At 34.9% G+C, this 17,569-nt stretch overlaps 1 protein-coding gene across 4 annotated transcripts; it reads right to left on the minus strand.

Moving 5' to 3' along the window:
• Nucleotides 1-576: 576 nt before the first annotated feature.
• LOC110774163 (C2 domain-containing protein / GRAM domain-containing protein) lies at nucleotides 577-12,013 on the minus strand. Of its 4 annotated transcripts, none has more exons than XM_021978705.2 (18): nucleotides 11,616-12,013; nucleotides 9,938-9,979; nucleotides 9,696-9,793; nucleotides 9,487-9,562; nucleotides 8,966-9,094; nucleotides 8,808-8,854; nucleotides 8,041-8,170; nucleotides 7,786-7,902; nucleotides 6,599-6,628; nucleotides 6,409-6,508; nucleotides 4,413-4,519; nucleotides 3,726-3,863; nucleotides 3,543-3,647; nucleotides 3,034-3,180; nucleotides 2,775-2,828; nucleotides 1,451-1,514; nucleotides 1,135-1,196; nucleotides 577-1,027 (listed from the first exon to the last, which is right to left on the minus strand). In XM_021978705.2, exons 1-18 carry the CDS (start codon nucleotides 11,802-11,804, stop codon nucleotides 905-907), a joined length of 1,758 nt encoding a protein of 585 aa, XP_021834397.1. In that variant the 5' UTR covers nucleotides 11,805-12,013; the 3' UTR covers nucleotides 577-904. The 4 variants fall into 4 exon arrangements, with proteins under 4 accessions (XP_021834397.1, XP_021834398.1, XP_021834395.1 ...); XM_021978706.2 differs by having other exon boundaries at nucleotides 8,041-8,164; nucleotides 9,938-9,985; XM_021978703.2 differs by having other exon boundaries at nucleotides 9,938-9,985; nucleotides 11,616-12,012.
• Nucleotides 12,014-17,569: the final 5,556 nt, after the last annotated feature.

Here is a 17,569-nt window from a genome sequence, read left to right on the forward strand (position 1 = left end):
GCAATAGTTGGGGGACCATTGGGATCAATAACCCTATATGTTTTATTCAATTAAGTATATCTAAATTCTTGTTATTTAGTTTATTGCACTTGCATTTATCATAACATATACCCATAAAAATACAAATCTAAAGCCTAATCCTTGACTTGAGGAAGTGTAGGCCAAGGGGTTCTTTGCTCGATCGAGCGATCTAGGGGTGGGCACAATTTTGGGTTAACCTGATTGAATTGCCCAACTCAATCATAGTGGGTTGGGTTGAATTGGGATGACCTTAAAATGAGCGAGCTTATGTTCAAAAATTCATAAATTGCTATGTACGGGTTAGGTTACGAGTTGAAATCAAAACTTAAAAATAGGTTTAATTTTAAATTAACATGACTAAACTGCTTAATCCGATCACAAAAAGTTCGAGTTGAATTGGGTTAGCCTAATAATGAGTGGGTCTTAAGTCTAATAAATCATAAACCGCTATATATCGAGTTCGGTTATAGGTTGGGACTAAAACCGACCCAACCCAACCCATGCCCCACCCTTAGAACAATCTCTTGGTTAGGGTTAGGTCATACTCCAAAAGCATGAAAATAAGGCACCAAATTTCCATTATAGGGTAGCCATGTCAATATAAATAGACGACAAAATGAACACAAAACTGAGGATCTTTCACTAATGTGTATACTCAAGACAAACAAAAAACAAAAGAAAATAAGCTGACTTATTTCACAATGAACTAGAACACACACCACTCGCTTTCTCGGAAGGAGACAGGGTGAAGTTATACTGGAACATAGAAGACAAACCTCTCCGTATACAATTAATTGTCGCTCAACATACATACAAATAGTAGGAAAATATGGTACAATCATATTGCACAGATAAGCCAAACAATCTGCCCTTATCGGAAAAATTAGCTGCTATCTTGAGTTACAGAGGGTGATGTGGCTTCGTCATTCTCACCGCTCAAATTACTCGTCGTCTTGATGATGTTTGAACGGGCAACTTCCAACATCAGCTCGATCTCTTTCTTGTACTACATTGAGCGACAACAATTATTATTGAACATTCAATTGTTGAGGCATTGTGCGGAATTATGTACCAAAAATAACAATTGAAACCACAACAAAGCATAGCACAAACCTCGTTAATAGCCCCTGCCCTTATTTTGGATTGCATCACACACCATTTCTTAAAATGTACACCTGTAACAAATTGCAAAACATGACCAATTTGTTCAAAACATTCAAAAATGAAACAAACAAATGTTTCATATAGCCGCGTAGCTGTCACATGTCACACAGCTTCCACAGCATTGCATGACAAGTTCATACACCACCCCCACTACATCAAGAGCAATGAAAACACAATCTCACTTCACAAGTTTGGTTCACGATTATACGCATTAGAACTGCTGACTAATGGGGGTCAAAACCAGAAGGCAAATTTAAAAACTTACCAACTTTTATGTCTATAGTACATGAGTTTTCATCGTTACTATCCAACCTCCACCTGACATGGACCTGATGCAGCGAATCGTTAACAAAAGTTCAGATATTAATGACAACACAATATCAATCAGAAAATTTTGGCTCACAAGTTAATACTGGATCAAGCTGACACAAAGAATTGCCATGAAATTGCACCAGATGAAATCTGATAAGACTACTTATTTCATGATTTTCATCCACTTTACTTATAGCCAAACGTAAATTTTTAGATGGCTGACAGTCAAAAAAATAATTCCAATTCAATGAACTGAATTTGTACTGAAACAAGGAAATGAAATACAATTTAGTTAGGATCCACATGCTCCATATAATTGAGAAGCCCCCCAAAAGTGAAAGTTTTGCTTGGATTGTGAGCCATGGGAAGGTTAACACATGTGACATGATTCAGAGGAGGCCTAGGTCCTGCCTTTGCCCTCAGTGGTGCTCTCTCTGCAAAAGCAGCACAGAGTCGGTTGGCCATCTTTTCCTACATTGCCTGGTGACCTTTAATCTGTGGTTGCGTTTGTTTAGGGAGTTTGATATCAGCTGGGTGCTATCCAAAGACTGCTTATCCTTTTTATCGGAGAGACATTAACTTCCAGGAAAAGGACAGAAAGCTAAGGTGCTTTGGGGCTGCTCTGTTTTGGCTGTCTTACGGGTGGTTTTGTTGGAACGTAATAGATTTAATTTTGATAACCATGCTTGTCGTGAAGGTGAGGAGTTATGGGAGAAAGTCAGAGTATGGTCTTCACTTTGGGCTTCGACTTCGTCAGAATTTTGAGATCTTTCTTTTAGGTTTATTTGGCTTGATTGGAAAGCTGCCCTTCTTTTGCTTTCCAGGCTAAGTCTGTCCCTTCAGGCTTACTGTGTTGGTGCCTTAGGGATTGTTTTGCTCCCTATGTTGTTTCTTCTTTTTCTGTGCTGTTTGTAGTGGTCTCCTTGACCACTCTTGTTTTTATTGTTCTCTGCAATAAAATTTCCTTTCTTCTAAAAAAAAAAAAAGTGCAGGTTTCTAGAATATAGGTTGAGCTCCTTCATTAAGGAACATGGACAACAAACTGAAGGAAGTTCACAAAATTATCATTTGTACCAAACTGTTCACTTCCCAAGTGCTAGTAATGTAACTCATTAGGTTTTTCTTCCTTGGTTTAACAATAAACTGAAGACATCGTTATTTTGTCAAATCAGAAGGATAAAATCATATCACGAATTCTAACACATACCAATCTCAAATCAGGATCCAGAAAATATTACATCCGAAAAGCCAAAAAGCATCATCAATGTATTGCATACCTCGAAGTAAGACCCGAATGGAACATCATGAGCCTGCTGCACTGTCTCAAACACCTAAAACAATAAGCAAAATCTGATGAAATAAGAAATATAAAACATAAAAAACAAAAAAGATAGCAAAGAACTTCAGAACAAAAACTAAAAGGAAATTTAAAATAGCTAATGAAAGAACAAATAATGTTACGACAAAGAATATTACTAAATTTCGAAAATCTAACACTAGAAACAACACAATGAAAGAAGGCAAAAGTCACTGCACCAGTGTTTTCTTGTCTGGTGATAAAACAGCATGCTGCCATTCTGTCATGGCTGTATCTGGAGGGCACATGGGACTGTTACAAATGCACCTGAATGTTATTTCTCTGAGTTGACCATCATATTCATCTGCGGGATGCCACTGTCCAATCTGAAAATATAACAAACAAGAAATTTTATTTTGTTTCAATAGGGAAACAAGATTTTAATAGTAAAAAGTACACAGGACAGACAAGATGCCCATCTTAGATTCTTAGGAAATAGAACAACAGTATTTTATTAGGATTTTATCAACAAATGAAATTTCAGATTAGAAGTCAAAAAACACTATTCTCCTAGGTTGAAAAAACTACACGGTACCACTAATTATCCTACATGATTACTGGCCAGGAAACCATCAGAATCAAATATTGGGATTAGGAAAGAAAAGCTTGCAACCAAGACCCCGCACATAAATTCACAAAATTCCGATATGTAATCAACAAGCACTATTTAAAAATAAAAGGTACTTACAACAAGATTAGTGTCTTTTCGTGCTGAACGATACTCATGTAAATAATTTGAACCATCACTCAACAACAAATTGAAGAACTTCTCAGCTGTGCATGGGAAAACATCCTGGAAGAAACACTGTTTATTAATAACTGATTAACATACCTAATATCATGGTGGAAAACAAATTAAAATGATGCATACATTATATATACTAGTTATCACTTCTTCCTTGATAAAACCTGGAAGCTTTCCAGTTTTGGGGATGATATCTTCAGGAATCTTAGCCTGACTTCCTTTTACAGAACTGCTATGTGCACGCAGTGCTGACGCTGCCTTTTCCTATATACCAGAGAGAACATATCATAAGAAAATAAAAAATAAAAAAATTCTCCATCCAACCATTTCAGGCAACTTAGAGGGAAAGGATCAGCAAGTTAAAGCATGATGGATAAATAAAAGGGGGAGATTCACATTTTAAAAATCAACAACAGATGTAAAACAGGCAAAGCCAGGATTCAATGAGTGGAATTGCTTCTAAGATTTAAATACACATGTTGAAAGAATGCATGTGCAAACTTGATATTGTAAATGCTAAAGCCACTGAAATTGATCTTGTGAACACTAAAGCCACAGAATTTCAGTGGCCCCATCAGGATGCTTCTGTCACACTATATCAAAAGAACACAAGAAAGATCCTTGTTTTTGACTACATCAACATTATCATGATTATAATCATTGGTGATATAAAATTAACATGATTGAGTTATAAAGTTCAGTTCTGTCAAAGCTAGATCGGGCTCCAGCTCTCTCTAGTAGATAAAACATGAGTGAACTTCAAAAACATTAACCCAGGTAGACAACAAAACTCATGAAATACACAGTATCAACCTTCTTCTCAGCTTCTAACATTGCATGGTAATTCTTTTCTGTGCGATGGAGACCTCTAAATGCATGATTCCTGTTCCAAAATGATGCAAATTTATATCTCACTCTACCTGAAAATGGCAAGGCGATAAAACCACAAAACACACATTAACAGGTAAATTCATCTTAATGATTTTTCCCAAGAGTACTCTAAATAAATATGCTCATAAAGTAAAAAAATAAAACGAAAGACTAAAGAGCATAAACACCATAACTCATATGGAAAAACAAGTCAATATAAAAGCCCGTACGTAACACATCAACCATAGAATGTGCATTTACTTTGTACTAGAGACACCAAATGAAACACTTGTGAATAAGTCTGATTCAATGCAAGTCATACAAACAAAAAGTTATCCAGGACAGACACCAATGGGGAAAAACAAGAAAAAAGATGAACAAAATTTGAATACACTGCAAAGCTTACATGCAATCAAGAAACTGGAAGAGGCACTTTTACAGAAGCTTCATGCAACTCAGGTCTAATGAGAGGATCTTATGATATGATTCAATATTTATAAGAAGCTGAAATGAGAAATATTGAAGATTAGAAACAAAATTCACAATTTAGACACGACCAATAAATCAAAGCACTGTCCTCACATCTGCACTCTGAACAAGTACATTACCTAAACTCATTTTAAATGATCAATGGTCAGAATAAAAAAGAATCCACAATAGATTCAAAAAACAACATTAAAACTTGAAAACTAGCACTTGAATGAAAATGCACAAGAAAACTAACAAGAATTCACCATCAAAAAGCCAACTTACTGTCAGGACATACAGAATGAAACAAAAATTTAGCATTTGTATGAGAAATAAAAAACACTCTTGAGTAATTCAAATTAATGCAACACCCATATACCAACTTATGCAGACAACTAAAAGTTTGTTTTAAAAAACAAAAAGCTAGCTTAAAGATCATCTTGTTCACAGGCCACTTCAGTCACTATTGAGTCCTCATTTTGGTTTATCTATATTAGTAAGTGGTCAGTTTTATATTTTATAAGCTACATTCACTATAACTCGAAAAGGGAATTTTTATACTATCCAGATTTGTTAATTGGCTATAGTTGTGGCCTTTGGTTTTGTTCGATTACCATGTCTATATTATGGCCTTTTAGGTTATCTTCCTCTTTTCCTCTCTAAATATCAAGAAGCCTTCCCAAAGCCCCTAAATACCTCTGTGAGTGGTCCTATGCCACCAGCATTATGCCTAATTAGAATGCAAGCACATAATGCTTGGCAATATTCAACTCTGTAATGAACCCACCCACCGTTGTGCAACTGGTAATTAGCACAAGTTGTTTTTGTTTTTTTGTTAAACGATAAGATGAAATTTTATTTCATAAGAGGTTTAAGAGGTGCTGTACAGCAAAGTGGACAAGTAATCTACCAGGAATAGAAGAGGAAAGTGGTCCAGTCATCGACATGTTACCTGTAGGTTTTAGTGGTCCAGTGCCTATGGCTAATAAGTTAAGAGTCAAAAGAAAACAAATTGTTGGAGAAACTTAAGATAACCTTTCCACCTTAGGTTGGCCCAAACTCAGCCCATAGACAATCATAAAAGACATTGTGAGCTTGGGCTAAAAGATCTGATACGATACCCAGATTAAGTTGGAAATAGAGCTATACAAAGCAGGCTGAGCTCCAATAGGCTCTAAACTCAACCTAGCTAGCCGGCCCAATTCAACCTTATGGATCCCGAAAATAGACAAACAAGAAGAAATAAAATGAAATGCAGCACTGAAAGCTCCATATCCTAATTGTTTGTTTGCGAAGAGCTCTATATTCTATTTTGGTAAAACAGTACAGATACAGCACATAGTCTATAGAATAACAGAAACAAAGTTTGAAAATGCTGTTAATCGTAAGCTTGCATTTTGAAGCTCATCTAAAACAAAAGACTAAAAGTAAAAAAAATCCCTATTAAAAGTGTTTAGAACTAATCACTGACCGTCAGGACTCCCCAAAGGAGGTACACCATGCCCACCAGCACCCATGCGAAGTATAATTGTTATAGCAGGATTAATGAATGCATGCTGACTCCTCCGAATCTTTAACAATAAATTCCACAGGATTAAGCATTGCAAATTAATCAACTCTGTCACCTTAGGGAGAGAGAGAGAGAGAGAGAGAGAGAGCACCTCATCAATATCACCAAATGGTATGATGACCTGTCAAAAGTGAAAAAAAGGACATGATATTAGAAATCATTCTAACTGACATTTAAAGGTTACCATCATACATCTACAAAAAAAATAAACAATAAATCAATCCAATGACATGCAATAAAACAATATGCCACTGATTTTTTTAAGGGGTATACCTTTTTGAGATTGTGAGTCAAGAAATCCAAAGAACATAGTCTATTACAAAAACAATCAAATAGTAATATTAAAGTTATGATATTTAAAAACGAAAATTACAAATATGCCACTGATTTTTTTTAAGCAACTTTAAAATATCATAACTTTCTTTCTAAACTTCTAACTTTCCATAAATTATGAAGTTGTAAAGCACTTGTTGAACTTGAGATAAGTAAAACAATATCCATGATGAATTTAAAAGGGTCAATGATACTTTGCACCCCTGTGCTTTGGGGTAAGTGACAGTTTGGTCTTTGTCTTTTAAAATTGACAATAACCCTACAAATCCGTACACCATAGGCCCTTTTACAGTCAAACTGTCAAGCTAACCTTTGTTTTTTGACTTAGCACTCAACCCATTTTTTTTTTACTTATTTGAAAGCCAGATCAATGAAACAAGGATTAAGGGATGCCATTGGACAACAAATACAAACGTTTCTCAAAGAAAACTTAACCTTCTAGACATAGAAAGGGATGAAAAATGGCTCATGTGGTGGCATCAATCTAACATCCATATAACCAAAAAATTATGCCACTGATTGCCCCACAAAAATAGGAGCTAACCTGATAGTTTGACAGACGAACTGACTAATGGCGTAACAATTCGTAAATTTAAGGTTATTTTCCCAGTTTTTAAAAGATATGGACCAAACTGTTGCAGTCCCAAATCCTAATTCCTTATTATATTTTCCCAAATTTAAAGACTAATAAGACCCTGTGAAATCTAAAGCATTTATGTAAGATGGTTGTTAAGAGTCAAAATTACTTTATCATGCAATATGTTGAACTGCTAATGAATGTTAAAGACAAGGATGGTAATATGAAGATATGAGTATGACAAAACAGTGAAAACTATAATCAATTAGGAGCACTGTCAAACTTTGTAAATTAGTCTCTCATGATTCAAAAAGAAACAAAGTCTTATGATATTGGCTTAAACTTGACAGAAAGAATGATAGCCTGACCTTCATTTGCTTAGAAAACACATTAGAGTGGAAGCAAATGTGCCATGCAGAGACATACATACGGCCATGATACAAGAATGACCTCTCAAGTGCACATGAATAACTATGTTCCACAACCTGAAACAGATACTATATTAATCCCACGACTGGAACAACTAGACATAATTAAACGAACAATCATGTACATGTACAATAGATATATGTCATTAAGAGTTTCACATATAAACATTGCCAAACACGTTCCACTCAACTCACCTCATCTGGAAGTAGATTAAATATAGTTTGGAGAGGGCCTGGCTTTTGATGAACCACTGTGGGCCCTTGTTTATCTGAAGGTACCCATCTTCGAGCATTAGCTCCAGCATAGCCATTCATAGCCCTACCACTAATTGCATGGTAATTAGGACATATTAATAAGGGTGCTGATTTTCCCACTCCCTTTTTGAATACTTACACTCCCTTTTGATTTTCCCACTCCCCTTTTGTCCGCTTACACTCCCTTTTAATGGTAATTACAAAAGTATTAAAAAACAAAAGGCTAAGTGTAAGTGGACAAGAGGAGTGGGAAAATCAGCTCCCATTAATAATACCAATTAAGGAAATTATATTAACGATAGCAACCATAACATCAAAAGAAAATTAATATATTTTAATCCAGTGCCTGCTCTAGTGACTCAACCAGGCATGCATAGAAAAAAAGGAAAAAGAAAAGGAAAGAGAGCTGTCTTAGTGTAAGAAGGGTGTAGTCCCATCATGTGCAGCGAAGGGAAAAGTAAAACTGTGCATGATTGGAATCAAATATTTAATATCATCATATCATACAAACAGAAAATCACATGAAATGAAACACAGTGAAATATATTTATTTCTAGGACTGATATAAAAAGGCAAAATATATGATTATGAAATCCGCACAAGCATCGCTAGTGAGGACTTCAACTTATGACTTTGCAGGCATAGGATAATGGCTCCAAAGATAAACTGAAAGAAAATGTTAGAAAGATATAAACTAAAAAGACTACCTTGAAGAATTCACAGGGAGTTTTATTGTTTTTATATGGAGACACACCTGACAAGACAAAACAAGATTCTAATTGATTTGTACAAGGATAGTGATAATAGTAATAACCATATAAATGATAAAACTAAAACCAAAAAGGTAATATGCAGAAAGACCTACCTGCCCCGATGGGCTATCCAATGTATACCATACTGCACCTGTTTGACCCTCACTTTCAACTGGAACAGTCACTGAACCAAGAACAGTGCTTTTCCATATTATATCCCAGTCATATATTGTCACATTAATCTGTGAGGAGAAACGGAAAATACATCAGTTTAATAAACCAATCCTACATAAAAACTAGGTCATCAATCTGCAGACACAACATACAATGAAAGTATAAGGCCTCAAAAGGACAAGAAACATTGGTTCATTAGTTTTAACGGAAATGCAGGGAGCACAGAAATTACAGCACCAGGTAAGCCTTACAAACATTATATTACAACCAGGTTTCCTGTATAGCTTATTGGAAAAATAAAGATCCAAAGAAAAAAAGAAACCAACACAAGATGTAGAACTTTAAACTTCAGTTGATTCAGTAAAAAAAAATATTTGAAAAATGCATTTGTCATTATTGAACCTCACAATTACATTCTTGACAGTGCCAACGCATAAAAATTACAAAACATGATAGGTACCTTGACAGGAAGCTCATCAACAGAAAAATTAAACTCCTCTCCCCACATAGGATTTCTTGAACCAGGGACCATTGAACTGCACCAGCAACAAAAGTAAATAAAACCTTCTCATGAAATGTAAGAAATATATACACACATATATTTATCTGTCTATTTTTAAACATAATTAAGTAAAACGTGGCAAACAAAGAGAACCAGAATCAGGTAACCTGAATCGCTTTTCTGTTCCACAAGTGATCATAGCATAGGGATCCGACGTGCCATTTAAGTTTGCACCGATGAGATTCTTAGCAGCCAACAGTTCCAGCTGGAAAGTAATGCACCATCTCATAATAAATAAATAAATAACATTATGCAAACAACAAAATACATAAATAAGGAAACAACACCAATTATTATATCCAGGTCTTCATCTATTCAAGCAACAACCCCAGAATCAATCATGCTATACCTTGATTAAATATGCAGAACTGTTTTGAAGATCTCCTTTCAACTGGATCTACAAAATAAGTGCAGAACTGCATGTCAAACAAGTTAAAAATTATTCAAGGAAACAGGCTGCATATGAAAATGCATCTTGCGACATTAATGGATGCCCAACAACAATGTGTGAAGACAGCATGCAGCATGTATACAATTCAGATGGACAAAATATCATTTTGGTCGCTCACCACCTCATGATCGACACAAGTAACCCTCAAAAGATTTCTTTAGATTAATAATTAGCCCTTCCACACAACACAGAATCTAACGGTAACCGCAACAAGTGTAGGAAGGCAGACTTAGTTTCCAATTTTGTTGTTTGTCAAGAACAATTCTTTATCACCCACAATTTCAGGAGCTACTCTTGTGGGGTTAATGTTACTTCATATGGTAAACTTCCTTCTGTTTTGTTTTTTTTCAAAATAGAGTAACTATTAAAAAAAGGACTCCAAAAGCAGTTATTACATGAAGGGAATTACTAAATTCTTTATTCATGATTTATCCACAAACTCCATAACGTATTTCCCAGACTCTTACTGACTTTGCATCAAGGACAATGATAACCAGAAATGCAGAAATTATGATAATAATGCTAAACAACAGCAACAAAAAAAGTCCAAATTTCAACAAGAAGAAAAATCTGATATTGAGGTTGTGTCTGTTGCATGGAATTAAGGCTAAGAATGAGCTTTAGCATTTTCTAATAATGCATTGCATGTTTGGTAAGTGCAAATTACTCTGCATTTGACTTTTTACATAGGTATCCAAAACCCAAAAATGAAGGTTATGCGTTCCCAAGGGAAGGGGTTAATTTCCTAAACCCATCCCTGGTGTTAACCACAAATCAAAATAACAAATATGCCCTTCCATTTGTTTTTCCAAAAAGTAAAACACTGCTGTCTGAAAGGGGCTCTCTTGTTTTTCCTAAAATATTAATTTCTGAAACAAACGCACCCAATAGAAAGGAAAGATTAGAAATGACTTGAGCTGACCTCGTTTTATCACAAAGATGGCATTAATTACTATAAACCCCGACAAACACGCATTAAAAATATTAGAACAAAGTTAACCAAACTTCATTGTTTCTATATGCCAAAAGAAGAACTTTGGATAGAAAACCAAAGAAACAAAAATCAAGAACTGGTCTACTACCATAGACGATAATCATGGAAAGTAGAAACCAATTGACATAACTATAAGCAAGAAAGAACCAAACCTGACAATCTTTCAAAATATATCAACATGACTATTGCAAATAGGGGGGTAAATTTTTTTCATGCATAAAAATTTATAAGGACTGAATGACCTTGTCTTTATCATCAAAACCCAATAAAACTCACACAAAAAAGAACAAACAAAACAACAAGAAAGCTTGCGCTGGCCTTCAATGAAGAACGGTACTGGAAGTATTGAAGTAAGTATTCAGCTTTTTAACCAAAAAAAAAAAAGAAAAGAAAACAAAGTTCATTTACTGAGTTGACCTCGACTTTATCATCTAGTTCCCGAATATGAAGCGCAATCATATGAAGCTACACAATTCACAAGCACACTAACCACCCAAAAGAAAAAACTATAAACATACGCAGAAGGTTCGAAATTTGATAATCAAAATCAAAGTAAAGAGAAAATCAAATTAGCGAATTGACCTTGTCTTTTTCATCAATGGCATCTCCGAAAGCACCAGAATTGTCCACAACTGGGCGATCAGCATATTCAGCTCCGCCGCCCCTGTACGTGAAGAACCAGTAAGCGAAGATCACGAAGACGGAGGCAACCACTGTGACCTCGATCTCCCATAAGGACGGGACCAGGAAATCCAACGATACCGTTTCCATGATGGCGTTGGGGCTTTGGAAATTCGAGTGCAATTGAATCAGAAATTAAACGGTCTTCCTAGGGTTTCAAATAACAGGTGTTTAGGGTTTTCAGGGTTTGGGAAACCCATGCGCGAGGAGTTGAATTTGTAGATGACCAGCATTCCAGAGAGAATTTTTCTAGAGCGAGAGAGTCAAAGTTGGACCGTTGGGCGTTCTATGTGTGTAATTTAAAAGTCGCAATTTGTTTTCATCGCTGTCACTTTTCATGACTAAATTACCCTTGTAGACAACGCGGTAATTACGGTGTGTTTCATTGTTCTAGTGATGAAATTTTGAAGGGTGGTGAGGGTAGTTTGGTAAAGTGCGTTATTTGTACATGACGCCTAGAAGGGTTTACGCAGTCTCCAAATCTCCATGCTGAATCCTGTATGATATTGGAGAAGATAGAAATGTGATAATATAATATTGCATTTCATTTTGTTTTTCTAACTACTCGTGTCTGGTCAATGGTGAGGCAGTTGCACGCATTCTCCATCTTTTTTTGGTTGTTGAATTTTTTGCTAAGTTTTGATTGTATTATTGTAGGGATGTTTGGTCCTCATTTTTGTCGTGTGTCAAAATTTAGCTATTATTGAGTTTGAGTTATTCTTACAAATAGCCATTGAGATTAACGAAATTATAACTTCTGATAATTAAGGTTTTTATGCGACCTTGTTAGTCTTTAAGATGACCTTGTTAGTTTTTATTTAAATCTCTTTGGTCCTTACCGTGAACTTCGGTCAAATGTTTTTGTTAATTTTTTAATGTAGCACGCCACAAGAATTAAATAAACAAATATATTTTTTTAAAATGTTTTAAAAATTGAAAGTAAGAAAATAATTATTTTAAATTAAAAAAACATTTGTTGTAGGAAGGTGCAAGGGGTGGTATGGGTGGGGGGCTCTCACAGAGAGAGAGAGAGATCGTGGGCAAGGTCTAAAATACTGATGGTTTCGGAAATATCGGTAGTCCAAAAACACAGAAATTTCGATAGAAATATCGGGATATCATCGATATCGATAAAAATTGAATAAAATTCACGAAAATTGTAAGAAAAATTTGGAAATTTTCCTTGAAACTTTGGAGGATGTTTATTTAGTCAATTATCTATTACTTTATCACAAAAAATAGGAAGGAAATGCATTGCATGATGGGTTTAACTGATTTAAGTTAATTATATAGTAAGTTGACAAACACTGCGAGTGTAGAAAATATGTAGTAATTAATGAAAGAAGAATAATCACACCATAATCATTTATTTATAATGATTTACTACTATATTTTACACTTTATTCATTACATGGTAAGATACATGAGTGACTTAGTACCACATAGAGTTCTTATAAGGTTCAAATTTGAGTTATTTACACTAACACCTCCTGAGGTTTTTTTACAAAACTCCTTAAGGTTTTAGAAATTACAAAAACACCCCCTGAGGTTTTAAATTGTTTTAACAAAACTCTTTTTCATTGATTTTTCATCCAGAGATTGATGATTTTATACCAAATAAAAATTCTCTAAATGACAAGGTTGGCCTTTGAGATTAGATTGCATATACTTCATTGAGGTTAATTTTGTCATTTGCATAAGTTTTTTTTTTTCCAATGAAATCATCAATTTTTGGACAAACAATTAATGAAAAGAGGTTTTGTGAAAACAAATTGAAACCTCAGGGGGTGTTCGTGTAATTTTTGAGACCTAAGGGGGTTTTGTGAAAACACAAGAAATCTTAGGTGGTGTTAGTGTAAATAACTCTTCAAATTTTTCATTGTCTTCATCATCTTGATATTATCGATATTATCGCGATATTTTGGCCAAATATTGCTGAAGTGTGAGAGAAATTATCGACATCGCGATATGTGTATGGATAGGTTCTAAAATATCCTTGACCCGGAAAAATGATAATATCCTCAATACTTCGCCGATATTATCGATATTTTAGATTATGATCGCGGGTAAAGTTGGGGTAGGTTGCAAGTGGGATTGATACAACTTCATGGATACTTCATCTATTATTTTATAGCTAATTTAGTTGGGAAAATATGTTGGTTCAAGTAATTGTCTCATTACCAGTTATTTACTTAATCGACAAATTCATGGCCTATGAGATGAGGAAAGTTATCTAAAAATGTTATTGGATACACGGACGGATTTAGAATTTCAAGATGGACTCGGCTAAATTTACTTTACAAAAAAAAACCTTGACGGCACGAGTGAATGTTATTGATAACAAAAAATGATGCACCTAGTTGGGGGGGACGTAAGGAGCCTTACCCCACAAAATGCATCTAGTACAGACGACAGAAACTAGTAAAAAAAATCAACAATAAATAAACATGTAATGCAATACAAAATAAAACTATTTAATGCACCCTTCGAGGCTTCAAAGAGTTAAAATAACTAATTATTGATTCATTATCGATATTATCAGCTAATTCTTTTTCAATGTGAAGCATCATATAATCACCAAGAAACTCATCCTCTATATTGTTCCGAAGTCGATTTTTGATAAGTCTCATAGATGAAAATGCGTGTTTTGTTGTTGCTCTAGAAATCAGAAGAGTTAACACCAAACGAATCAATCTATCAATCAAGTGGTAGGTGTTTGCTAATCCTGTTTCAAGTAAGCACTTAAGGAATTCATGAATAGAATCAGGATTCTTGAAGGCTGGAAAGCGATCCATCCATATCAAACCTATAAAATCTAAAATGTTGATTTAAAGTGTGCAACTTAGTTGTGGTAAAATCTTGAGGATAAAACTTTCGAGCAAGACTGCATATATCACCAATGTTATTTCGCTTAAAAGAATTACAAGGATCCGGTGTTGTGAAGGAAACATGCATCTAATGGCTTTTAAAATGAATTGTAGCCACAACACATACAACAACATCATTTATAATGGCGGAATCATTTTGTTTAATGTAGTTGAGCTAATCCTATTTCATTTACCCCAAGTATCTTTGGATCTAGTCTCTTTGTGATCTAGTTCTTTTCTTGGATGGCCAAGAATGATCACCTTGTTGGAAGAGACTCAAAAGTACAAGCCCCTAGTTTAGCACACCAAAATGGATAAGAGATGGAGAGTCCCAAGAGGACTTAGATGCTAGACTTCCTCTTGTTTTTTTAATTTTTAGCAATACATGGAGGGAGAAAATCTCACCTACAACATCAAACACCCCTAAAGTTTGGAGGCCAAAAACCCTCACTTTATATGAGTCAAAGTGTGGCTTAAATAGAAAAGCACACAAGCAAGGAGAGAGAAAATCCCTCTCCTATGGCCGGCCATGTGGTCATTGGGCTTCTATTGGGTCTCTTGAATTTGTGTTGTCATACAAAACTTATTCTTGGGCTCAATTGGTATTTGGGTATTTTCCCTTTTACCTTTAAATCAAATTTAAAGCCCAACCCAATTCCAAATGTCAAAATTAATTTCTTAATTAACTTTTAATTATGAATTATAACTTAACCATTAAGTTACACTTATAGTCTTACTATTTACTTGGTCAAACTATTTGACTCGGTCAAACATGTTGGCTTTGACTTGACCATTGACTTTGACCTTTGATCGTTGACTTTTGACTTCAAGCTTCTTTTCTCTTCATTTGTTCCTCTAATCACATTTCTCGGTGTGCGATATGTAGGTTCCTTTTAGCAAGGTAGTGGGTTAACTAAACTTCTCTGAGTTGACTTGTGAATTAAATCTCACCATTTAATTCTTTCTATTGATGAAGGTTAACAAAGTTTGAACCTTTCAAGACTTCCACAAACCATAGTTGACGCCTAGCAGCATGTCATGGTTATGCTAAATATGATGTAGTAAAGAACCTATTCAAATTGGAATGACCGTGCAATTGAATCATTCTCTTTTACAATACTCTTTATTCACATTATTAGATAATGGAATCTAATGTCAAATATCCTAATATGAATTAGAGGGACTCCAATATAAGCCCATACAACTGATATCCCCTAGACACATATATTGGATTTATTTACATTAGTTGCCATTTTTGTTATATAACGCATCAAAACCATTTGAACGTTTACAAAAACTCAGAACAACCGTTTCAATCAGAAAACTTTTCAATTTACCACCATTTCAGCCTTGATTGATTCCCTCCATTGAAATCATAGATTCTCCAACATTAGATTCTCCCCCAAACCCTCTAATGTCGTTCAAACTCTGGGTTCGCAGGTACATTCATTTCATCAGACCAGTCGTAAAGAGAAGAGGAGATCGATCGAAGCATTCAATTCCGGAGCATTCGACACCGACTAGCAAGCGTGAGTGGTCTGCCGTCAAATAGCAGGTAAAAAAAAGTCTCTCTCTTGCACGTACATGGAGCCCCATCAATTGTTAGTCCTAACCAGAGCAAAACTAGAGCATAACTGGTTATGTACATACACAAAATTCTGGTGTTGATTTTTGGTTTTTTAAAACCTGGTTATGTACCTACAGCCTACAAGTTATTTAGTTACTTTTTGAAGTGGAATTGAAAATGGGATTAAAGTACAATGTAAAAGGGATTAAAGAACAATGTAAAACAGGTTATTTAGTGTACCTACTCGGGGTTTTTACTGATCACACTCGTTCCTAAACGTGGGTTGGTACTATTGTGAATCTGGTTATGTAGTTTTGCTTCTTTTGTGAAATTGTTTTGTGATTTGTGCCATACTTATCACACTCTTAGTCTATTAGGTTTTGGCACACACAACGTGTTTGATGAATTTTCTCATACATCAGTTCCTTCAATCTGGGCTGTAGATGTTAGTCCTAGACTGAACCTGACTCTAGTTTCTTTGATGGAGGGAGGGGCATTAGCCTAAACACTTTTTCTGAATGAGCCAACAAAACCTTATTACAGGTATCCTAGCTAGCTTGTTAGCCAGCTGATAACACTTGGAGATGTTATTAATTCTGGAGGTGCTCCATAAATATCTATGCAAGTAGAGTAGGCCCTTCATAAAAGGGTTTAGGATGAGCATTAGGTAATGAGTATGATTACTTTCAAATTTTAGATTTATCATTCTATATCTCATCATGCAATTTTTCCTTCCTTTCCTGTTGTGATGGTTATGTACCTACACGAAATTCTGGTGTTGATTTGTGGTTTTGTAAAAACTGGTTACGTACCTACAGCCTACAAGTTATTTAGTTTACCTACACCTGACAATAGGGTCATCAAAGAAAATTGTTGCTTTTGTTATCTTGTGCTTGTACAACAGGTTTTGCTATACATGATTACGTTTTCTTTTTTCTATATATTTTTTTGAGATACTCCTCTATACTGATAACAGTTGTATTCATTTCCTTTGAGTTGGATAAGTAAATTATTCCAATAATTTTTAGTCTACCTATCCAACAAACAATGTTTTTTTTTTTTTTTTTTCCAGTAATAATGTTGGATATTGGGATTACAGAACATTGTGAACACAGGTTAATGACGACCCTTGTTATGTACTGTTTTTTGTTTGTAGGTGATATGGAATTGAGCAGGAAAGAGTTTGGAAAAATGCAATACCGATCTGGTTTTGGGCCATTTTTTTAATGTTTTTAATGGTTTGAGAAAGAATATTCAGGATGAACATCGTGAAATTATAAGGAAAACACCATTTGGGGGTCTTTTCAAAGTTTTTGATGAATGGCTAGTTACTGAAAACATGTGTAAGAAGACATATATAGATATAATCAGAATAATAAAGTATTTCAACTCTAAAACTAGAGACTTCACAATTGGTGGTA

This window comes from Prunus avium, chromosome 1 (genome assembly GCF_965620075.1).
Source record: "Prunus avium chromosome 1, drPruAviu1.hap1.1, whole genome shotgun sequence".
In the NCBI taxonomy this organism is placed as follows: Eukaryota; Viridiplantae; Streptophyta; class Magnoliopsida; order Rosales; family Rosaceae; genus Prunus; species Prunus avium.